Source organism: Melanerpes formicivorus, unplaced genomic scaffold (genome assembly GCF_026170545.1).
Source record: "Melanerpes formicivorus ecotype bairdi unplaced genomic scaffold, bMelFor1.0.p_v2 SCAF_15, whole genome shotgun sequence".
Classification (NCBI taxonomy): Eukaryota; Metazoa; Chordata; class Aves; order Piciformes; family Picidae; genus Melanerpes; species Melanerpes formicivorus.
The window spans coordinates 6,011,207-6,036,486 of NW_027142367.1; the positions used below are offsets into that span (position 1 = coordinate 6,011,207).

Sequence of the window (25,280 nt, forward strand, 5' to 3'; positions counted from 1 at the left end):
ATGCTTTGTCTTGCATGGTTTCTCTGTATGACTGCTTTCCCCATTGACCTCTCAGTCTGTTCTTACACTAACTGCACATTTTATTGCTCCTGTCATATACTCTCTCTAGAGTAGCAATATCTTATTTTTAACATTTATTGCCCTTTTTCACAATAATAGGCTTCAACTGGAGAGCATAAGATTGCAAAATATTCTTTAACCCACACTTTTTCTCTACAGTACAATCCAGCAACTCAGTACACTCCGTTTCCCAGGATAATTGATTGTTCCAGTTTATTTCCTTAGCTTCCAGATAATTTTTTTACATATATATCACCAACTAAATTCTACATCTTTATTTTCCTCAAAAATACAATTAATTTTGAAAGCTGTTTATAAAAAAAGATCTTACATCTTCTGAATAACATGTAGTACCCTGCTTATTATGAGGTTTCTCTCCTGAACTTTTATCTCACAAGCTCGTACTTTCAGATTAACGTGGTTCAAGAAGCCATAACTCTTTGCTTTCCTTTGCTCTGGAAACGTCAACTATAAATCCATTAGATGCTATCACATTTTCTCCCTTGATCTCTATTGATCGAGTCTATTTAGGTTTTTTTGCACTGCCAAGATTTAAGGGTTTCCAGACTGATCAGAGAGCAGGAAGCTCAAAAAGCAACTCAGCTGAAGCACTTGAAAGCTTGTGTTACTCCTTTTTCCATCCAAGATCCTTTCTTGTTTATTTTCACCTTTCCAATAAGACTTACTTGGTTTTCTCTTTTCTTTGGCCAGAACCAAAACAGCTCCACACAGCTTTGCTTCTCATAGGAAACTGGGTGCATCCCCACATTGTCTTGAGGGACATTAGCCAACACTATTTCATTACATCATTATTCTGTTCTAGAGCTGTGTTTAACATGATTTCTGATGGATTTGTCCTCAAAATATTCAAAGTAGAGGTATTTGAAGGAAAACCTTCTTGGCTGCATGAACAGATTTTATCGTTCCTCAGAAATTCTTTTTCTGGATGGTGTTAATACAGCAATTTATTAATTTATGAGTCAATTACTATCCAATCACTTAGATATTATTACTCTAACAATTACTAATAGGCTGCTCTTTGATTAATCTAATGAATGTACTTCCTCTTTAAATTCTATTTTATAATTATATTTACTCTTACTCTCTGCAATTATTTATTTGAACAGCTTGAGCAGTAGTTCAGCACAACAAACCTAGCACAACAAACCCCACATGGTTCCCATCAAGAATTTCTGTCAGTTTTTAACCCTAAGTATTAGATCTCAGATTTTCTTGGATGTATTAAGTGCTGATGGTCTTGTACTCTAAATGTGTTTTCTACTGGAGTAGTTATTAAGGAAAAAAATTAAATGAGACAGCAATCCACTGTAGTAATTTTGTACTTTACTGAAGAAAAAAAATTCTCTCTTTCTCTGGCAAGGAAAATATAATGATGGATGCTAGCGGCTGATTGTTATTTTCGACTGTTTTTCGTTCTCATACGCATCTAGCATATGCATTGTTTGATGTGGTCATCATTTCCTGGTAGTGATACATGTGAGGTATCAAATGACTTGCAAAACTGCAGAAAATACCTACACATACCAAATTCTGACTTTCCCTTTCACTGGGGGCAATTAATCTCCTTGTTCATTGTACAGCAACCCTCCATGATTGTTGTCAGGCAGGTGGGAGGAAGGTTTAATAGTAGCAAATGCATTATATTTAGTTTAGCAGCCTTTGTGCAGCAGGGATCTGGTTTATCTCTTCTTGTCCCCCTTGTGCAGTGCAGTTCTGCCCTTCCCCATCAAGGAAGCACGGTTCAACCATCTGCAAAGAAATCTAAACATTTTTATGCTAATCTAATTAATTGACTGGTCAGCATATTTTGAGAGATGCATGCTGACCTCTGTTTTTCTTGCTATTATATTAATGCTGTATTATATTGCTATATATTAGCTCAGCAGAATACTTTAAAATCTGTTCTGCTATTTTAAGGTAGCTTAAACTAGTGCCCAGTACTTTACCCCACAACCATTATAGCTCTTAACACAAGCATTTCTTGTTTGCAGGAACTCAATACTCCTGAACCTCCATTCAATATTTCTCAGAAATGGTTTCCTATTGCTTCAGTGTTTCTGAGGAAACATCTTTGAATTACTTTTGCCTCATCTGCTTTCTTTTGCCTCCTCTGCTTTAAAGCAATTCTCACATTGATCACACTTGGACTGTTACCTCCTTTAATGAAAACAAAAGCAAAGTAACACTAAGAATTCGGTCCTTTTCACTAGCTGGGAGTGCTCTTCATTATTGTTTCTTTTTGCATGATAACCAATGTGTTCCTCATCTGTTCCCCCCTTCTGTGCTAATACACTTTTCTCTTCATTGTCTTCCTAGCCATTACTGAGCTTACATGGGGGCTTTTCTTTAATAACTCCACTCCTACTGGAACTTGTTTCATGCCTGAACCAAAACTCCTTACATGGCTGCTCATGGCTGGCGAAAGTAGAGTCACAAGATTATCAACATGTAAACCCCAACCATTATCCCTGCATTCAAAGGGGGATTAGGAGTTGCATTAGCAGTTGTAGGAAGGTCTGTGGAGTAATTATTTCATTCCTCTAAATTGAATTAATTCCAACCCTAGCACAAAGCTTTTGGATGGGTGAGACCACCTCTGTATTACATCCAGGTTTATCTTATTAATTTGTACAAAAATATTATTTCTCTGTCTGCATGTATTTCTCCTTCAGCTTTCTACTGTAGGGTGGAGGCCAATTGTGTGATTAAGCTGCCCTTAATGGTGCATTCACGCTGGTCAGTGTTAAGGGTTAGCTGTACAAAGGCCTAAAGTGATAGGATGAAGGGCAATGGCTTCAGACTAGAGAAGAGTAGATTTAGATTGGATGTTAGGAACAATTTCTTTACCATGAGGGTAGCGGAACACTGGAACAGCTTGCCTGGGAAGGTGACTGGGACCCCATCCCTGGAGACTCAACAGGGCTCTGGACAACCTGATCCAGCTGAGGATGCCCCTGCTTACTGCAGAGGGGGTTGGACTAGGTGACCTGTGGAAGTCCCTTTCAACCCAGACCATTCTATGATTCTGTGATGTTACATGGTGGCCTCTTTTTCTGCAGACTTTGCTTTACTGTCTTGGATCGCTCTTGCCTTTCCTTGTGGTACTTCTGTGTCTCTTGCCTTCAGATATTGATTCCTCCAGAGTGTGTTTCCATCAGGAGCAGCTTCTGCTGAGTTTATCATTGAACTAATTTCTGGTTTGCTCAGACATGTTATCACTTAGAGCAGCCATTTCTCTTCTGTCTCCAGCCATTTCTCCTACACCCCTGGCCAATTTTTAGGGATTCTTCCATGAACTCTCACTGGAACAGTTGTGGGACATTGAGTTTTCCAGCCCCTCTTCTGTCAAATCTTGGTTTGATGACAAAGAAGGAGGGGCTTTGAAGCTGGTCTTGTCCAACAGGTTTTGCAGGATTCCACTTCTGTCGGCTACAGCTTGAAAAGATATCTTCTTTTTCCATATTTTTAAGGCTTATCTTTATCACTCCTCTCCCATATTGACATCACAGCTGAGTGAGCATGCTCACTTTGTGTTTTGTGAATGTGTTTCTTTGTATTTAATTTAGCCTTGTCTACCTGTTTCATGTAGTTGCTTTAATCTTCCTATATATTACCCCAATTTAATAACACCCACCCACATACTTCTCTGGCCAAATCAGAGCTTTCACCACACTGGTGTGTTTTCAGAGGTCCACTACTAACCTTAGGCAGGAAACCAGAGTGTATCTTCTTTATGTCTTCTCTTGACGGAGAAATATAAACTATTCCTCAACCCAAGAGTTACCACACCTCTGCCTTTTCACCATCTCTTTCTCAGCTAGGGTCATCTTGGATTCCTTATTTCATCTGCAAAATGTCTGGGCCATTGCCACATTACAGATTCCATGAAATATTCCTTTTCTTTTTCAGGTGTGAATCAGGATATACTGGACAGCACTGTGAAAAGACAGACTTTAGTATTCTTTATGTTGTTCCAAGTAGACAAAAGCTTACGCATGTCCTTATTGCAGCAATAATTGGAGCTGTACAGATTGCCATTATAGTTGCAATTGTCATGTGCATAACAAGGTAGGTAAAGACACCACCAGTGAAAAATTATGCACTGTATAGATTTACCTTTTTCTGTATTTTAATATTGGCTCCCCAACATTTTATGTGCTTTAACATATACTGTAAAATATTCACCTAAGAAATTCCTAATGACGACAGCAGAAGGATTGTGTAACATAGTGTCACCATTCCTTTTTGGTCACAAAACTCATATTTGTTTACGTTTACAAACCACCAGTAACCCCTCTGAATCCCCAGACCAAATACCCAGCAGAACAGATCAGCCTTGAAACACATCCAAAAGGTCAACTACTGTGTTAGACCTTCACTGGAGTTATTCAGGCGTTGCTGGTATCTTATGGAAGCTGTGATCTCCCACCCAGTGAAACTAGAGAGGCTGTCAAGGTGCTGTTCTCTGAAGTACCGCTGTAAATGATGCTACAGAGAGAGAGAGAAGTATTCTTCACACTATATATGCTTTCTTCAAATTAATGTGCAGCTAGTCCCACTATTGGACACTGTCCATGGGAATATATTTCATGAAATGTGAAGATTCACAAGCATAAAGCTCAGGATACTGGGTTGTCTCAGACTGTTGCCTTGTAGAAAGACTGAGTTCAGAGCCATAGATTATTTTTAATGACAAGGGCTTCAGTTTGCTTATCAAGGACTGAAGCCAATGACGGCTGAGTGCTCTGGGATAGAATAGGGAACACTTAGCTCCCTTATAGGTGCATGAAGCATTTAGGTACTATTCATGGGCATCCATGCCACACATACTTTGACTTTTCCTTCTCAACTTGTCCTTCATTTTATCTGCTCCAGTTACAGTGGGCCATAAAACTTTATGCTACTGTATTAGTGCATGGCTTCCCAAATGCAGTGACATAGAGTGATGTCCCTGTGAACAAACAATTGAAGGCCTTCTTCCCTATCTCTAGGTAGAAGTACACATACCTAACACCTCCTGTACACATACAAGTTATTTATGGCTCATGCATTTGATGTCATCCTTTTTCTTACTCACCACCCTGCTAGCCAAAGCAGAAGTGTGGAAGCTGTAGTTCAGCATCCCTCCTCTTTCAGCCTCGCTACCACCATTCCCCAGCTCACAGTCTCTTGGGGACAGTCTGTTTTGCGGCTTTTGTGAATACTTTCTTAGCTGTGTGTCCATCTCTGAGAAAGGGATAGCCTGAGCCATCCCACAGGGAGTCCTAGGTAGGCTATCTCAGGAGCTGCTGCCAGCAGCAGGGCATCTGGAAGTCTAGCACTTCAAAAGGCTGACTGATCCAATCTGACCATCCACTGTTTTCTAAGTATAAAAAGCCAACATAATTATTAAACATGGTATGTGTTTTGCTGGATCAAGGCTGAAGGACTCCCTACTTTGCTGGGTTTGGTTTCAATTTCAGGCAGAACTCCCTTCTGAGTGATCTGGGGTCCAATGAACATCCCCAGGTGACAGTTCAGTGCCAAAAAGAGGGTGCGTCTCCCCAGTCAGCACAGCTCATAGACTCCTTGCTGTTGTTAAGCACAGAAAATTAAGTCACTGTGCTATTGCTAGGCTTACTTTCATGCAGCATATGTAAAACCAGCCCTCCTTTTTCTTTCTCTCTCTCTCTCTCTCTCTTTTTTTGCAGAAAATGCCCCAAAAACAACAGAGGACGTCGGCAGAAGCAAAACCTAGGCCACTTTACTTCAGATACATCATCCAGAATGGTTTAACTTAGTGATTTTTATACCTACATTGACCATGTGATGTACATTTTTATTATATCTTTTTTTAAAGAATGGAAATATTTATTTCAGAGGCCTTATTTTTGAACATTTTTAGTGTAACAATGTTGGTCTGTATTCTGAAAGCATCAGCTCTAACAGCTATGGACTGGTTTAGTATCTTTACTTTTATGGTTTTTTGAATACAGTAGTTCATTTTCTGTATCTGTATCACATGGTTATATAATGGAGTCGTGCTTTATCCATGGAATGTAATATTTTTTGGGAACACAGGTTTACTCCACCAATGGTTGTAGATTAAAAGCAAACAAACAAACCCAACAACAAATCAACAGCAGCAACAAAAAAGTCCACATTACCTATCAAACAAGGCATGAAGGTAAAAATGTTTACAGCTTACTTTTCTTATGGGAAACTAGAGAACACTGTGTTTAAATACCGTAGATATTTAAATGTTTTTGGAGGTTAGTAACTGATTTTTTAGACACTGCCTATCGCATGAACTGTGGAGCTGTGTGCTGTGTGTAGTTGTAACATATTTATAAACACGTGTGGGCTGGGTCTAAGCACTGCCATCTTCATGAAGAAGTCCAATGATTTATTTTTAAAGAGGAAAATTATAAATTTCATAATTTGGGAAGTTTCCTGGTAGAACAGATGGCACAAGTCCAAAAGAAGTAGGCCTTAGTAGATTTAGGTGTCGTAAGAATTGGTGGCGAGCAATTGAACACAACTCATTGGAATAAAGCCTACTTTGTGAACTGTTAAAGCTGTTTTAATACTTCTTAAACTTTTTTAAAGGAAATACATGTTTTAACACCTTCAATACAGATTGTATAGTGTTTGTGATTAAAATTGAAGCAAAACAATAACAATAAAGGCAAATTAATTTCTAGTGCTCTTGGATAGAGTATTTTCAAGAGCTGAAGAAGTCCATCCAAATTAGTCTGCTGGTCATAGTTATATTAAATAGACTGTTAGTTGTCGTTTGAAAGATTCCCGAGATAAAGTGTGAATAGGATGTGTTCGGCTGTTTTAACATGTAGTCTAGGCTTTACAAAACTTTGCATGTAGGAATTAATAATTTGTTCAATTAAAAAAAAAATAAAAATAAATAAATTAAAAAAAGCTTTCAACATTTTGAACTGGAAAAGCATGTCACAATACAACGTTTTCACTATATCGCCTCTGGTTTAGTGTGTTTATTTGTTACCCCCACGTGGTAATCGCAGCAAAGCAAAGACCTGAAGTTGTTTTGCCGGAAAAAAACACAATCCTGTTCGTTTTCCTGACTGCTCTTTGAATCCAGTGGAAAGCACTCCAGTAGCACAAACCCAAAAGTAGATTGTTAAAAATATGCAAGTTCGCTTTCCTGCTTAATTAGTAAGTTACTTAACTTTCCTGGATTAACACTAATAACTTCGTCGCTACAGAAGCGTGACCCTTTAAACGTATGTTCCTTTCCAGACATTGCTTCCTAATTTTAGGGGTTTCATGTTGCTGAAAGTATCCGAACAATCATGTGTGGATATTTTGTAGTCAGAAATATTTGAACCAGCTCCAGGAGTGGTGTTTCACGGCCTACTTTGAGCACCGCCGGGGCCAGCTGTCACCCTGGCTCCTTGCAGCAGCGCCAGAGACACTCTGGCAGGATCACTGAAACTGCTTCCCACTGTCCCAGCCGACAGCAGGCAAAATGGATCGCCACGAAACCGCCTCGGAGGCCAACAAACCCCACCAAAATCGTCTCTCCAGTGTCACCGAGGAGGAAGAAGAACAAGATGCAGCTTACACGATCGTGACGGTCCTGGACAAAGTGGCCAACATTGTGGACAGTGTGCAGGCGAGCCAGAAGAGGATCGAGGAGAGGCACAGGGAGATGGAAAATGCCATCAAGACCATACAGATTGACATTTTAAAGCTTGCCCAGGCTCACAGCAATACAGGATACACGGTGAACAAGTTACTGGAGAAAACTCACAAAGTCAGCTCCACCATGAAGGAGGTGCGGGCACGCGTGGAGAGGCAGAGCGCCAACGTGCGGAAGGTGGAAGCCAAGCAAGAGGAGATGCTGAAGAAAAACAAATTCCGGGTTGTAATCTATCAGGTAACCACAAACCTAATTTTGTGTAGTGCTGTCATTGTGACACCTCCTTGGTAGATGCTGGTAGGCATTGGTTAATGAGCTGAAAGATGCAGTCTCTCCCACATGAGAGTGATTTTATGCTTTCTTTAGCACTTGAGTTCTGCTCCTCAGTGCTTTTCAGCATGAACCTACTAACGGCAGCACAGGCAGTCTATTATTAGGTAGGTTTCTGAGCCAGTTGTGTAAGATTAACTGCAGATCAGCACAGACTATTTGTTGCCTCTCCAAAAGGTAATATGAGGCAAGCCGTGTAAATCATGTCATACAAACCATGCCTGACATTCATCCATGTTATTTTTTTCACCATATTAGGTAGAAGTCCAAATAGCAAAAGAATTTGCAGACTCCCTGGAACACAGACTTCCTTCTAACACTAATCTCAAAACGTGGTTGATTTAACTTGCATTACTCAGGCTGGCAAATTGAGACTTTTTTCATTGTCTCAGATTCTAGCAGTAGATACAGAAAGACCCACGAACCCTTCACGACAGCAAATAGTACCTTGCATGCTCCACTTTGGAAATGGTTTAACCAGCACTGTTCTTCCAGCCATATTGGGCAAGTAAATAATTCATTTTTGTTTGCTGACCTCATTGCAAGATGTTCATTGTTCTTATAAATTATTGTGTTTGAAGAGAAGTTTCATGAAATGGGATGGCTTTGCCTTCATTCGTACGAATGGACAGTGCAGGCAGCTCACGGGGTCTGTCACTTGCTAGCATGCTCTGTGAGACCCATTTGTTTAATGGCCAGATCCTGCCATTTGCTGAAACTTCCCAGTTCCCCGAGTCAGTAGAAAATGAGACTGTTTAATCTTTTGCCAGAAGCAGAGTTTCTCCTTCATACCACAGAGTCCCCAAAGCTTCTTCCAAATAAGTCGTACACATCATTAGGTGTCTTTGAAAATACCAGCAGCCCTCAGGAGCAGCACAATGCACCCCCATTGCTCAGCCTTACACCGTGGACTTGCTTGTACATAAATAACATGCCTTGCAATGAATGGAGCCATGTGTTTCACTGAGTATATTCACCACTGTATACAGCTGACAAATTCTTATGCCTAATCGAGCTTTCTTAACTACTTCATCTTCTACTACTGGGAAGAAAATAGCTAAACAAACAAACATAAAACAAACAAACAAAAAACAACAACAGAAGCTGAAGGTAGGAAATGTTACCTCTTCAATGTTATGTTAGTACCATATGCAGTCAAATTGTGGCTGCCAGATTTTCTCACTGAATGACTTGTTATGGATGTTCAGGAGAAAGAAAGCACAGGCACAATTTGGCCAGTTGATAAAATTATTGCAGCCTGCACCATCATGATGGAACAGAAGACAGGTACTTTTCCTTTTTCCTTGCAAATCATTTCCCAGCTAAAGGCAATAAATAGCTAATGGCTAATGGCATAATGCAGTTTCATTGAGGGACTGTTATCATAATGATTGTAGCACAATCAATTCTTTGGAAGTGTTTGTCTTTAAAAGAGTATCCATTGCATAATATAATTTTTTTTTCTCTTAGCAAGACAGGATTATGTAATAAAATATGGTAGAAAAGAAATAAGATATGGTAGAAATCAATTTACATAGAGCTATAAAGAACACCTGTTTCTATATTCAGATAGTTCCTACAAAAGGTGACTCTCATGATACATGCTATCTCTAAGAATCACCTTCAGGAGGAGTTTTTAACTCTCTGCTGGTTTTGCCAGACAAGAATGGCCTGCACCCTGTTCTGTATGTTTCATTCTTAGGCAGTACTATTCAGGAAAGGAAACAGCATTTTTCGTTGCTGTCTTTCTTGCTTCCTCTTCCTACCACAGTTCAGATCCTCCAGCACTTGGTAAGGTAGCTTGAAAAACCTTTTCTCTCTTGCACATTGAACACTTTTCTGGAGGACAATAACTGTGTTGCTCCACAAAAAATGGAATGTGCTAGGCAGCCAAGAGTGTGCTGAAGCTTTAAGACACAGGTACCCTTGTGAAAGTCTCTTGATTTTCAGAAAGTGCCAGGATTTTCACATTGTCGATTTGCATCGGGGTTAGGTAGACTGGTGGTGTGCCACCACCTGAATGATTGAAGCTTGGCTACCACGAGTGGGAGTCTGTTAATAGCTGCAGAATCCCTGTACTCCCTTCACTGTGTTTTACAAATGGGTATAACCAAGTTGTTTACTTTGTGGTTGTGAGTGACAGCTCATCTGTAGTGAGATCTTTTTTTCTGGTGAACCCTTTGGGACATAGCGACGGAGCCAATGACCCGTGTGTAGCTGGTGTGGAATGCCTGTGTGGGTGAGCGCATGTGGCTTTTAGTTTTAACTTTTGCCAGAACATTGAGGAAAAGGGAAACACCAATTAAATCCTAAAGATTTTCTTTCAAGTAGATAGCTTTGATCTTATCATTGATAGAAGGAGTAGGCAGGTTGAAAAGAATCATTGGCTGGAGGAAATTTTCCCAGGAGACCTCCACATGATGAAAAGTGTTGGCACTATCCTCACATCAAGAAGAGAGAAAGTGATCATCCGTAGACATAATGATGAGGGAACAGAGCATTCTTTTTTAACAGGCCATGTGGCTGAGGAAAAGATTTGGTAGCAGGCAGCTCTCCTCCCCACACTGATTGCAGGATTGAAAATGCCAGGTTACTTTGAGAGTCTAGTGAGGTCTTTGACCCTGGAGCACTATGTGCCTAGGGGTATGGTAGGGAATGCAAAGTACATTATAGGTTGTTCAGGTTGCTGTTCACTTCTCTTCAGGTTGGTCTGAATAGCCAACTGTGTGAGCCATTATTTCTCTGCAGTCACTTCCAACGATTTAGCTCATTCTGACTAACTTCAGAAATTAAAGAGTTTTGTTGGGGTTTTTTTTAATGCTGAAAGAACTGTTTTTCTTCACTTTTTGGCATATTCTTTGAATGTGAGCTTACAGGCACCATAAAGTCCATCTTATAGTTTCTGGCCTTTTTTTCTACTATTACTTTACTTAAGCATCATAAATGAGTAACAACTTCCTGTGAAGGGACAATATGCCTTTGTTTCAGTCTCTATTGCCTGATGTTTGAAATTAGTGGACAGTCACAGTGCACATGTGAGAAGCCAAGCAAGGTTATGGCTTGACTGGCCTACACAGACAACTGGTTTGTTTTCCCTGCAATTGCTGCATCATACACACAGGATGAGGCTAGCAGAAGCAGTCATGCATATGTCACCCATATTGTGCATAAATAAATTAAGATAGAAGTGGCTTTTCCTGGCCACTGCCCTTCTGTATAATAGCTTGGGCAGCAGAAATGGTGAGATCAAGATGGGGACAATAATCTGAAAACCTGGCATGGAAGCACTTCCATCCAAAGTGACAGTAAGAGTCAGGGTGCCACAAGCTCAAGAGATGAGGTTGCAAACACAGAATCTGAAAGACCAGACACACAGACTCGCAGTCCTTTAGCACAGAGTTTTAATTACAGCTATTCTGAGAAAAGCCTGTGACAGTAACTGTGACATGAAAGGCAGCAAATGTAGCACTCCTATTTAGAACAGGACAAAAGAAACAACCTGAAGCACTGCCATCATTCTGATATCATTCAGGCATAAGAATGACAGGCTCAGAGGGGGCTCTGCAGAACAGAGTTGTTAGTACCATCAGGTTAAATCAAGGCCAGATTGTGTTAGGTAAATCATATTTTATTGTTTCTCATATTTAGGTGTCTGATATCTTACTTCTTAACAGATAACCTGGAAAACTGACAGTGGATTGTGTTGAAATGGCAAATGAGGGTTTCTGAAAGAGTTTGCTTCTAAGACTGTTTGTCAAGTGTGTAACATTTTCATTAAAGATCTTGGCCCAGAGAAAGATAGGGATACTAATAAAGTATGTTCAAAATGAGGAGCTGTCAGCCCAGAGGAAAAAAAAAAATTATAGATGAGAAACCAAATCATTTTCAGAGCTGGAGTAGTACTAATCTAAATCTACAGAGTGTCAATTCCTGTACATAGCAGAAGCCCTCGTTGTTAGTTTGTCTCGTAAGGCCTTGTTCTTTGGAAAAGGTAGGAAATGGTGTATTAGTTGCTCACAAGCTGAACTCAATTCATGTTGTGGCTTTTAAAAAAGTGATGCATGAAATGCTTCAGGCAAGCTATTGCCAGAAATGGGAGACTAATGCCTGGTGACCTTGCCCAAAACACTTCAGAGCCCACCCTGGCTACCATCACGAGTAGCTATCATCACCCCTGTTGAAGTTAGTTGTGTTCAAACTAAGTTTGGAAAACAGCTACCAGGCTGATCAGAGGAATTGGAAGCCCTGGAACATCAGAGGAGACCATAAGGTCCTAGCTTGGCTTAGACCAGCAAGAAAAGACACTCAGAGAAGCTGTGGCTGTCATTTATACATAAATTGGGGCATGGATGAGGAGTCCAGTAAAGATCATCGGCAAAAAGACGAAACGGGTGTGATCTGTCCATGAGTCATCTCAGGTCAGAAACAACAAATGGATTCTTAGTCCTGGAAATGTGAGAGTCAGAGAGGGACAAAGCCTTCTGCTAGAACCCATGGGGAGAGAAGAAAACCTAAATTGATATTAAAGTGGAGTCTGAAAACTTAATGGAAAAAAACATGGTCTAGGTTGATTACCAGGCACAGACACCTCAGCAGCCCAGCAACACCAGGCCTTTGTTGGAGTCTTGTGGTGTAAAGCTTATAAATATTTTTACAGCTGGGACAGGTAATTGCCTTCACTGAGATTACAGAGAATAAAAGAAACTCAGTGGTTGTGTCAGAGACTGTAGCAAGTCCTTTGTTTGCAGTGTCAAGCCCAGTCCTTCAGTTCCAAGCACTGAGGTGGCCCCGTGCTGTGCAGCCCACCACTGGTGGAGTGACAAAGCCAGCGCTGAAGTGCTGCAGGCAGTCAAGATGATCATAAATTACCCTTGAATTTAGGGGGCGGAAAAAAACACAACCACTTTCAACCACCTAAAGAAAATAAGTATTTCTAGAGAAGAGTTCAGAAGGAAGGAGAAAGGGAAATAATAATATTAAAAAAAAATTAAAAGCAGCTGTTGGGCCATTTCTGTGTTCCTAAAATGAAATACATTGCCTATTTCAGACAGTTGTGTTCACAGCAGATTACAAATGCTTCACACATTTGATCTCGTGTGATTGGAGGCCCCAGACCTATTCCTTTGTGGTGATCCTCACAAAGGACAGGCGGTCCTCTTCTCAGGGCTGGCATTGATTTTTCCCCACCTATTAACACTGCATGGTGGAAACAAGTGATCTTAATTTACATGTGCACTGCATGCAGTTGTTCAGGCCTTTGTTTGCTGTTCTGCAAGCCAGTAGAAGGCTGTAGCTACACCATGGTCCTCCTGTGTCCTGCCTCTCTGTCATGTCCCAGAGGCTACCCAGAATGATTTACTGACAGATGCTGTGGCTGTCCACTGAGGGCGCATGTGTCTTCAGGAATACGTTTCATGCCTGAGGCCCAGATTCAGGAGTGGACTTGACTAGGACCAGGCAATTGGGATTCATATTCTCAGCACTACCGAAGATAGCTGCATCTTGCAATTATTCCTTTAGTACAGGAATAAAGTTGATAAAAAAAAGCACAGGCACAGATATGAGGACTACATGAAGTCATTATCAGCAAGTTCCTAATCTGGGACAGGGCTCATCTTGCCAGGCATTAGCCATCAGTAATGCAGAGGTTCATACATTTGGTCTGTAGACACTGTTGACTGAGAAGAGGGAAATATGATGGAGCCTTATTCATCAACCTGTTGTAAATGACTACTTCTAGACAGAGTTTCTGCTTTATAAGTACCTGCTATTCAATTCCATCAATTTGAAGGGGTGTCCAGAAGTGGTTCCTTGGGCAGATGACATGAATAGTTCCTGATGACTGCCTGAGTTTTGCCTGTACTTGAGAGCATTTCCCTACCCCCTAGCCAGCTTGCAGCACAAGCAGTCAGCTTGTGAAGAATGAATAAATCAAAATATTACCAAACTTTTATTTTGTTTTGTCTTACCACATCTTGTGATCACTCTTTCTTCTTCTCTGACAAAGGGCTGGCACCTCCAGATAAATTGGAAGTAAGGAATTTCACCAGTTTGCAAACCTGCAGACTAACCTACAGAGCTATTCCCCAGGCTAGCTCCGTAAAACAATAGCAAAGCAAAGTGAGTGTGAAGTTTTAATTTTCCTCTGGAGCTGCAGTATTCCTTTTTATGCAGCATGTGGTGGCCTGGAGCCAAGGGCCTCTCTAAGTGATGTGGTAATACTGGGTACCACTTACTCACTGTCTAGTGCTTGCTGCAGTCAGATAATGAGAATGAGCTGGGTTTCTTTATAGTCATTGTGTCCTTCTGGTTAAATGAATGAATTTTTGTCAACATTTAAAGGCAAAGATTCCCAAAAGAGAGATGATGGGGGGCTGATGGTTCTGGCCAGGCAACTTTCTCATTATGTAAAAAGAATTCTAACTACAAGCAACAGCACTTGGCCATAAAGTCTTACTGTGCTGAAGTGTTGATTCTCTAAAAAGAATAAAATCAAGTCCCTTAGGTGCCCTTTAAAAATAATCTTATTTCTCTCTCATCTGAGCAGCTTTCTGGACTAATGCAGAGATTCTGAAACGGTAACTTTGCAGAAAAAATAATGAAGGGATCACTTGAGATTTATAAAGCTTCACTGCTGGAACACGAGTAAAAGGACTGAATGATTTGTAATTGGTTATTCATCAGCGGTTTCATATTGATTTAGAGAGCAATTTCAAGGAGATGTTTTAGTGATTTACCTCAGCTGTCAGCCTGAATAACAAATCATTCATTTCACATGCAAATTTTCAGGATTTTTTTCAACATTGTGGGGTGCAGTTTCCTTCCCAATCGCTGCAAGTCATGTGCATCACCAGTTGTCATAGACACAGCAGCAGCACCAGACCAAGCGCTGGGTACCCTTTGACCTTTTCGCTGCTTTGTGCTTTGCTTCAGAATTGTCAGGTGATCACCAGTCCCATCTGTGCCTATGTCATCACCTGCGCCTTCTCTGTCACATATCTCAAGGCTGAAAGATCATTTGCTATGACCTTTTCCCTGTGAAACACACTAACTCCAAGTTATGAAGTTTGATTTCTCTTCCCATCTTTTCCTGTGAGCAGCTCCTTCAGGAACATTTTCAGTCTTTATTCTACATATCGATCTACCTCTATGTGTATCTATATAATTATATATAATTTCTAATTGTATATAAATGTATACAATTGTATGTAGTCTATACAATATAGCTGTATACATTTGTATATATTATATATATACAATAACTTATTATAATATATAAATATATTATTATAATCTATATGTGTATATAAATATATAATTAGATATAATTATATTAAAAAATTACATTTTTATATAATTTGATATATCATTATATAGATAATTTATCATTGTATATAAATGTATTATTGATGTTGACATGCTGGAGCGTGTCCCAAGAAGGGCAATGAAGTTGGTGAGGGGTTTGGAACACAAGCCCTATGAGGAGAGAGCTGAGGGAGCTGAGGGTGCTTAGCCTGGAGAAAAGGAGACTCAGAGGTGACCTTATTGCTCTCTACAACTACCTGAAGGGAGGCTGTAGACAGGTGGGGGTTGGTCTCTTCTCCCAGGCAGCCAGTACCAGAACAAGAGGACACAGTCTCAGGCTGTGCCAGGGGAGGTTCAGGCTGGATGTTAGGAAGAAATTCTATACAGAGAGAGTGATTGCCCATTGGAATGGGCTGCCTGGGGAGGTGGTGGAGTCACCATCATTGGAGGTGTTGAGGAGGAGACTTGATGGGGTGCTTGGTGCCATGGGTTAGTTGATTGGGTGGGTTGGATTGGTTGATAGGTTGGATGCGGTGATCTTGAAGGTCTCTTCCAACCCGGTCTATTCTATTCTATTCTATTCTATTCTATTCTATTCTATTCTATTCTATTCTATTCTATTCTATTCTATTCTATTCTATTCTATTCCATTCCATTCCATTCCATTCCACTCCATTCCACTTCATTCTATCACTTTTTCTCTGCTATTGGTTTTTGGATTTGGAAAAGTTTCATGTGATAAAGTTTTTAATTGAAATGAGATGGCCACTGAGAGGTGATAATGGTTGCCTTTATTAAAGCTTCTTTAAGTTACATTTTGAATCTCTTTGTAAAGAGAATGCAAAACTAGTTTATAGCATTTCTAGCACAGAGTTACACATAGGACAGTGTATTCAAAATTTTTCTAATTGCCCACTCTAAAAGCTCAATCTGGGCTTTGAAATACAAATCTAGAATAGGTGTGAAAAAGAATGAAAGGCAAAGAGGATTAAAGCTCTTGAACAGGCCACATCCATTAAAATGCCTTTGAATCCCTTTATTTTGTATGGCACTATTATAAAGTTAAATGGCAATGTACTTAAACCTAAGGTGTTGCTGTGATACTGTGTCATTGTTTCATCTAGTGAATCCAGTGGACTCTTAAATTAGCAGCACACCTTTTTTTAAATGAAAATAATACTGTTGCTGCTATTAATTATTGATCACATCTGAGTGGAGGTTTAGCTAACAAGTTTGTAAGGGAAAGTTTTTAAAAACACTTCTTCCTTTGCCTAGCCTCACTGACCCTGCTGAAGGCAGGATAATCCTCTTCCTGGAGTCCCCTTGGCTGATTTGTTCCTTGGTTCAGCAGGCAAAGGGGACATTAGAGCCAAACTGATGTTTGCCAGCACACCACTGCAGCAGAATACCTGAGACATCACTGAACAATTCTTTACCTATTTTTTTTTAAGGCTTCTGTGTGGTGAAACAGCATCTACACTTTGTGCTTTGCATAGTTTAAGGAGCAGGTGTGTTAGCCTTCTTATATCCTCTGGGAGAAAAGTGCTTCTGCTCTGATCTCTTCTTTGAGGCCCATGTGAAGGACATTGACTACATCCCTTTGAAAATTTTCCAAATGCAAATAAAGCAGGAATGGGAACAGAAGGAGAAAATGACAATAATGGAGTCAGATTTTCTTGAGAATCCAAGTGTTAGAAACACTTGAAACTAGAAACCTGGGTTTCAACAGTCAATGTTCCCAGAGCCATCCATCCAAATACAGTCTGTGCTGTCCTTCATCAAAGCTGAGGTTTGCTCATGTGTTTACTTTCGATTCAGTTTCTTTAGTTAGGAATATTCAAGATGTCAAATACTGCAAAAGTAGGTAAAGCTGAAGTTTAGGTTTAAAATGCTTTCTTAGTGAACTAACTGTGCCAAAGGCATCACCAGCCACTCCTGAACTGTTACCATCATTCTGTTAGAATGCTAGAACTGAAAGTTTTGATTCTTAAAGTTGTTTCTTAAGTAGTGGACCTAACTAACCTTACAGCTGTGGCTGTATTTCTCTCCCTGCCTGGCTGAATAGCAAAGTCTCCAGGCTTTTCCCTCTTACCATTGCAAACATTGCCTTCAGTCCCACCTCTGCTGCCACAAAACCTGAAGCCTTTCTCCTTCCAGACCACCTTTCCTTCCACACAAATGCTTTTCAAAGTATTTCCAGTTCCAGCAACACAAAACCTAATCTGGATCCTTTCTCTCCTCCTACACCCATTCATAACACATGTCCCTCTTCTCAGCCCCCCACCATTATCTGCCAAAAATGTCAGGTCCAGATTAGGATAGGATAGGATAGGATAGGATAGGATAGGATAGGATAGGATAGGATAGGATAAAGTAGGAAGAGACCTTCAAGATCATTGCATCCAACCTATTATCCAACCCACCTAATCAACTAAACCATGCAACCAAGCACCCTATCAAGTCTCCTCCTGAACACCTCCAGTGATGGTGACTCCACCAAATCTGCAGATCTACAAGCCATGGTGTGTTGGTTCAGGACAGACACCAGCTGGGAGAACAGACAGAATGACTCACAACACAGCCAGCTCCTCAGCAAAGAGCTTTTTTCCTCATATCTGAGCTCAGTTCCATTCTCAAACTGGTGGAAAATACCCAGTTGTTCATGTTAGTGGAGAGGCTGTGTAAGGGCAAGAAGATGAGAGCTGCATAATGTGAACATATATGCTACACTTTTTGGTACAAAACCAAGACAGCCTCCAAATCAACCACTATTTTTTATTGATAAGAAAGAAAACTTGTCCTGCTTTTAAAGGTCCAGGTCTGGTTTTCAGTGTGTTGCAAGGTGGACTAACTTTCTAGGAGATTAAGGCCAATGAGCATATCAGGACCAGTGTGAGCATACTTTGCAGTGTTCACCCTCTCCAGGTTCTCCATCTGGGCAGTGATGAAAAGGCAGGGGACTGAGCAGCTTCCACAGATTTGTTTCTTGGTTTCTGTCTCTGGCATGGGCATGTTTTTATATTTTGCCAGTTGGCAGGGCAACGAGAGTACATGTCCTTTGTATTAACTGATGGACAGACCATGGCTGCACTCTCTTTCCTCAAGAAATCAGGTTAAAAAAAACCTGACCGTTTGGTATCATCTTTAACTGTGAAATAATATCCTGTCTCCATTTCATCTGAACACCTACAAATTTAGTTCAAAGATCCTCCCTTGCCTCCCATGAAGCGCTGGCAGCAGATCTGAATCCTTTCTTGCAAAATGGTTAAGCAAAGTTTTAACTAAAATCTTGCAAGAAGCATCACCAATTGTTCAGCTCCTTCTCACCCTCCTCTAAGATCAGGCTGCCCAGCCCTGTTATTTCAGTCCCATCTGCTTTCAAGCCAAGAAGAAAGCTGTCAATTGGTTTAGGGCTTTGTCCTTTTCAAGTGAAATCAGTAGGTGTTTGGTCTTTGCTTTTATCCATTCTATAAATTACCTGGTAGCTATATGCTTTGACTCCATCTATTTCCCACCTGGTGCTAAGACTCATTATTCCTGATCTAGGAAAGGTGAGCTCCTCTCTTCTCTCTACCCTACTGATATGTAGTAATAAAAAGAAATGGGGAGGGGCAGAGAAAAAGCAGATGAGAGAGCTGGCTTAGAGAACCTAAATCGCTGTCTTGTTATTATGAAACCTCCTTCTAAACTATTTCACTAATATTTTCCACTTTAGTATCACCTTCCATCCAGAAATCTTGAGGAGAGAAATTCAGAGTACTTTTTACCTTTGCTGCATTTGATTCTTCACATGTGTACAGAAACTTAGGCAAAAGAGTCTGTAGCAGAATGAAAAATGATCCACAGGACCTGTAGCTCTGGTTTCTGTGTCTCATCTACAAGACCTTCATTTCTCATGTTGTTATTACTCATAACTCTTTATTCTACCATGTGTGAAGTTAAAGTGCTCTCTTCTTTAGCTAATAGACTATAAAGCTAAATATAATAAAAACCCATAAAACAATTGACAAGAAGTACAGAAAAAAATGTATTTGACTGCCAGAGGAAGACAGCTCAACTATAGCAGAGAAGAGTCTCTCTGCCTTCTCTCTTTTTAAAAATTAATCTTCATAGGTACAACCCCATGCAGTGCAACAGGCTAGGGTTGGAGTGGCTGGAGGGCTGCCAAACGGAGAGGGACCTGGGGGTGCTGATTGACAGCCGCCTGAACATAATCCAGTAGTGCACTCAGTTGGCTAAGAAGGCCAATGGCATTCTGACCTGTATCAGGAATGGTGTGGCCAGTAGGAGCAGGGAAGTCATTGTGCCCCTATACTCAGCACTGTTTCGGCCACACCTTGAGTACTGTGTCCAGTTCTGGGCCCCTCAGTTTAAGAAGGATGTTGAGACACTTAAACGTGTCCAGAGAAGGGCAACAAAGCTGGTGAGAGGCCTTGAGCACAAGCCATACGAGGAGAGGCTGAGGGAGCTGGGATTGTTTAGCCTGGAGAAGAGGAGGCTCAGGGGAGACCTTATTGCTGTCTACAACTACCTGAAGGGTGGTTGTAGCCAGGAAGGGATTGGTCTCTTCTCCCAGGCAACCAGCACCAGAACAAGAGGGAAACAGTCTCAAGCTGTGCCAGGGGAGGTTTAGGCTTGAGGTGAGGAGAAAATTCTTCACAGGGAGAGTTGTTAGTCATTGGAATGTGCTGCCCGGGGAGGTGGTGGAGTCACCGTCCCTGAAGGTGTTCAAGAGGGGATTGGACTTGGCACTTGGTGCCATGGTTTAGTTGTCACAATGTGTTGGGTGACAGGTTGGACTTGATGATCTTTGAGGTCTTTTCCAACCTTATTGATTCTATGATTCTATGAAGAGCCCACCCTGCTCACCATCTTGTGTTCCTGTCTGTATGTACTGAAATTTCAGAGCAGCCATTCTGGGAACATTCTTGTTACCATTTCAGCTGAAGGAGCGGGCTATAATTTACAAACTTTGAGAAATTATTATCCAGCTGTGTTTTAGTTCATTTTCAGAAAAGAAGAGATTATGTTTCTATGTAGAAGTCTTTATATAATTAATGTTAATTTGCACATGTTAATGAAGGTGATTATTAGCAGAGCATTGTAGTTTTGTTCCTGCTGATTTTGACAGACGAGTTGAATAACATTCTGCTGTAATCAATGCAACACAATTTGTCCCTATTTTTTCTAAGTATTAACAATTATTTTACTGGAGGGTTTTTATTGAAGCAAAGTCATAATGGCAGACTCTTAAGGGTCTTTTTCTGCCAAATCTTGTTTCTTTTTTTTTTTAAACATATTGCCAGTACTCTCTAAAATAGCATTAAACATGAATTGCTTCTAATGAGTCACTATGAAAAGTGACAGACATCTTTTTGGCCAGAAATCAGTTAACAGCAAAATACTCAGTAACCCTGACCCATTCCTTATGGGTTCACAACTTCTAATATCTCTCCTATTGTATGCAATAGGATAATAATTCTAAGGGTAGAGCCCAAATGCTGCCATACCTCAGAAGTCAGGTGAAGTAGGTAGTGCTAATGGAAAACAGCTCAGAGTGGTTTTATGTAGCTATTATACTTTTCTGTGCTTCCAAGGGCTGCTCCTCCTGGAGAAGAGCAACAGCTACTAGGGAAGAAGGGGCTGACACTGCCCATCTCACATACCTCTTGCAAGTTATGTGTTTTCCACTCTGCATATACATTCTAGATAGAAGTGACTCACTGACACTGAGCTGCAAATTTGAACGTCCATGCAGACAGCAGCCTTCAGATCAGGGAATTAACTCTCTTAGAAGATTCTCCGTGTTCAGCTAAATCCTGCCATTACCACAAGCTTTCTTCTTTATTTGCTTTCCACTAAGTGATTCTTAAATGATTCATTTACTGTCAACAGCTTTTGGAAAACAGTGTCTTTGAGCTTTGATCCTCTAGTAGTCTTTCTTTGGAGAGAGTGCATAAATTCCTAGTGGTGTAGTACTCACCACTTCTATGCATACAGAGAGCACAGATCATATGTATTCTATAAATATGTAGTACTGCATGCTCATACAGGCCACCAACTCACCACAGGTGAGAGAGGTGCTTGTTCAAGGTCACTAGTAAGTTTCCAGATGGAACAAGTCAACTTCATCTCAGCAATGGTGCAATTGCTGAGTGATTTGTGTGGGACTGGGTTTACTGAATGACATTCATCACTGATTTTGTCCCCTTGTGGAGACAGCACATATTGGGGTTCATTCCCTTCTGGGCTGCCATGGAAATGTTTGCTAAGTTTCAAATAGTCAAAAATGAGCTACTGGTATCATTGAAACACTCCTAAAGAGCATAGAGCTGACATAAGCACAAAAGCTTCTTTTGTTTCCAGGATGTCTACTTTTACTGATGAGGAATAAAGGGCCTAGGTCCAATCTCAGAGAAGCAGGTAAGTTTAAAAATATATATGTGAAAAAAACTGGACAAATCTGCTCTGAAAACCATGAAAGGCCAGCACATGTACGACCACAGCATTCATTAGTTTCAGAACTACACAGAAAAGAAATCTTTTATCAGGCATAATGTCTTTACAGCACCTGGTGAAGATTTCTGCTGCCGTTTGTATGCTGTATAGCTCACATATGATGGACAAGCCTACCTTGCTTTATTGCAAGACTGCATTTCAGTTAGCATTAATTAACTACAAGCCAACAAACAAAACACTTGAATCACTTTTTTGTTTTTAAAACACACATGCTGGAAGATGACTCTCTGCTTTCATTCACAGGAGGAAACTGAGTGTCCTTCATCTCTCTCTGTAATCAAAGAGAGGACAGCAGGTGAAACTATAGAGGATGATTTCTTCTTACCTGATGACCTGTCTTCTGATGAAGAGTATTACGTTGAAGAAAGCAAAGCAACCCGGTTCAAGAAATCAGGCATGAGGCGCATAGATGGTATCAAAAAGGCTTTTTCAAGGGAAAATATGCAAAAGACAAGACAAAATTTTGGCAAGAAGGTAAACAGGCTTCGAACTAGAATTGTGACCCCTGAGAGGAGAGAGAGGATCAGGCAGTCAGGAGAGAGACTGAAACAATCTGGGATAAGGATCAAGAAAACCATTGCACAAGCTGCCCCAACAAAGGAGGCATTCAAGATCCATAAAAAAAGTAAAGAACGAGCAGGAGCTGAAGGTCAGGAGGGTATCCAGGGAGCCAGTGTGCACATCGCCTCTGAGTTTGCAGCAGCAGAGCCCTTCACTGAAGAAATCTCTTACTCAGAAGTGATCACTAAAGTAAAGAAAGACAAGAATAGTGTGACAAAAGGTGCCTCCCAGTCCACTGAAAAAGCGGTGACACTGCCAGAAGTTGTTCTTAAACAGGAAGGAAAAGAAGGAAGTGGGGGAGGTGGAGATGATGTCCCTTTGCTAGACTTAAAGCAATTGGCATAAGGAATCAATTATCAAGCACCTTATGCTATCCTTACTGAACCAGAAATAACACAGGATGTATTCACTCAGCTTTTGAAAAACGTGTGAGTTTGTGTTCTATCGCGAAACCTGCTGGTGGTGTTCTATCATTTACACAGGTGTCTAGTGCTGTCTTCCCGGCAAAAGGCAAGCCATGCAAACTCAATGAAGGTGCTCCCCCTCTGTCTTGCAGTGTGCTGACAGCCATCATTGACCCAAATGGAATTCATGTGTCAAAGGGAGATGGAAATCTGCTGTATTTCCAAGATTGATTTAGCAGTCACTTTACAGCCTAATGACTTGATTTAGTTTTATGTACTACACTATAAAAATAATTTCCATTACCTTATACCAACTGCCATTACCTTATACCAACCAATTGTTTTCCGATGAGACATCAGAAAACAATACAAAGCTATTCCTTCACATTAACAAAAGGAAGAAGCATGGGAAAATGTCCATTTAATTATACAAATCTTTCTGTTTAAGGGCCCTTACTGAAACAGCAGCAGGAGGAAATTCCTGCTTTATCCAGGGTGTGACAAAATGTGCCAGGAATGATAGAGTTTTGAGTAAATTGTGTTTCTTCTCAGTGGAAAAGAAAGCTCCTGAAATGACTAAAGATTTTTTCCAGAGTTCTGGAAGAGGAAGGTTTGATGTATGTAAGCAATGCATTTTCTGCACTTACAGGGTTAAGAATAAAAAAGCAAAAGACATTAAATATAGGATAGCAGAAGGAAAAGTGAATGAGGTATTGTATTCATGTTTTGGAAAGATGTGATTGTGAGAAAGGTAAGGGCATGAAGCAGCAAAATAGGCATCAGATTAGTGCATAGGTTCTGGATAAATAGAGAAATAAAATATTGCCACTGAAGTTTCCTTGAGATCTGTTAAAGAATTGTTTGGTCTATCTAGAGGATCACAGGGCTCATGAATGAAACTGACCAGACCAGGGACTTGTTTTGTTTTTCATTCTCTGTACTTTTTCTGAGCTTCACTGTAATTAAAATCTGTTCTACAAAGCCACTGAAGTACAGGGCCAATCCATAACTCAATTCTTTGTTTCCTATCATCATCATTATTGACCAGCCACAGCCTCAGGGATTAGGAGACAGACACCCTTTGGAGTATGGAATGCTGTTTATTTGCAACACTCAGGAGCCAATGCCCTGACATCAGATATGTTTGTAAACACGACTGCTACGCTGACATGAGGTGCAAGACTGTACTGCTCTCTTCATTCTAAAATGGAGTTGCCTTCAGAGCACTTACCTAAAGCAATGTTAGTCATTACTATCTGTGTGAAACTTGTACAATATTGCCAAAAAGCTGTACAATTGTATTTAAGATCTCAGATTTATTTCAACAGCAGAGCATAACTCAGTTATCTGTATACATTGTTTGAGGACTCCCAGCTAATTGTTAATCTATAATTTAAATATAATTAGTTTGATTTCAAATATTTTGCCTGACAGTTCTTTCATTCAGTTTTGTGTACGTCATACTTGAAGTGAAACAGCTCTAGCAATAGGAATCAGGGAACACTGGTTGGGGAAGGTCAATGTTATAATATGTCAGTGACATTTCAAATCAAATTACTGTTGTCAGATTGGAAGCAGCAACTCCATTGAATAGAAGGGCAGGAGGGGGCAAGAAAGGAAGACAGGGAGAGGAAGACATTTCTTTCAACAGTAAATTGTACTGTAATCACATACAAAAAGGGGAAAAGGGGTTGCTTACAGGATAGATTGGATGGTTTGATTGGTTGGGGTTTTTTACTAGTTATAGGAAGTCTTTTCTAGAAGCATGTGTCTGCATGTTCTTCCTGCAGTTCTACAGCTATATGGAAATACTGCATGATTTGTCTGGCTTTTCTCTAACACAGCCTGCATGCTGTTCTGCAAGATTTGACATTTTCCTGAACTGACAAACAGGGTTTAGTGATTGAAATGGAAATGTCAAAGTTCAAAGAAGCTATTTATTTGCAGTTTTATACAGCAGAACATTAAGTGGTAGAACATAATTGCCTATAGATTTTCTTTATATAGCATTTAATTTTCTCATTTTACTCAACAAAGAAGGGAAGTGATGCAGTTTCCTTGGAGCTTATCACATAGCACTGCATATAACCCCTATTAAATATGTATTTTTTTATGTTTACTCCTAAATTCAGTTGTTCAGAGGATGCTTTGTTTTCCTATCAAGTAGTGAGTTTTTCAGTTGTGCAAAGTATTTCAATGTGTGCCCTTCATTTTAAGTTATTATCAGTGTTACTGACTTGAATTTTACATGCACCAAGAGACCAAAGTTAATTTACCCCATATTCCTTCACAGCACGGGAGAACATTGTGGTTTACAGCCTCAGTTTCTGTACAACAGCAGAGCCTTTTCCTGCTTGAAGTTCCCCTTTTTTATCATTTCCAAGAGCAATGATCGGGAAGCTCAACCTTTCACCTTTCTCAGG

General features: G+C 40.4%; 2 protein-coding genes across 3 annotated transcripts in view; both read left to right on the forward strand.

The window, feature by feature from the left end:
- The window catches only part of TMEFF1 (transmembrane protein with EGF like and two follistatin like domains 1), a 149,770-nt gene extending 143,903 nt beyond the window's left edge, over positions 1-5,867 (forward strand). For both annotated transcript variants that reach the window (XM_068147492.1, XM_068147491.1), the window contains exons 9-10: positions 3,991-4,149; positions 5,772-5,867. In XM_068147492.1, the coding sequence (XP_068003593.1) occupies positions 3,991-4,149; positions 5,772-5,856 (244 nt within the window). In that variant the 3' untranslated portion in view covers positions 5,857-5,867. The remainder of the gene's footprint in view (positions 1-3,990; positions 4,150-5,771) is intronic.
- A 1,697-nt stretch (positions 5,868-7,564) lies between these two features.
- Positions 7,565-24,251, forward strand: CAVIN4 (caveolae associated protein 4). Its single transcript, XM_068147493.1, has 2 exons — positions 7,565-7,975; positions 22,136-24,251. Exons 1-2 carry the CDS (start codon positions 7,565-7,567, stop codon positions 22,796-22,798), a joined length of 1,074 nt encoding a protein of 357 aa, XP_068003594.1. The 3' UTR covers positions 22,799-24,251.
- The last annotated feature ends 1,029 nt before the right edge of the window (positions 24,252-25,280 follow it).

Coding starts and splice junctions, on each gene's coding strand:
- CAVIN4 (XM_068147493.1), top strand. CDS start 7,565: ATGGATCGCCACGAAACCGCCTCGGAGGCCAACAAACCCCACCAAAAT. Junction 7,976..22,135: donor TCCGGGTTGTAATCTATCAG/GTAACCACAAAC, acceptor TTTCATTCACAG/GAGGAAACTGAGTGTCCTTC.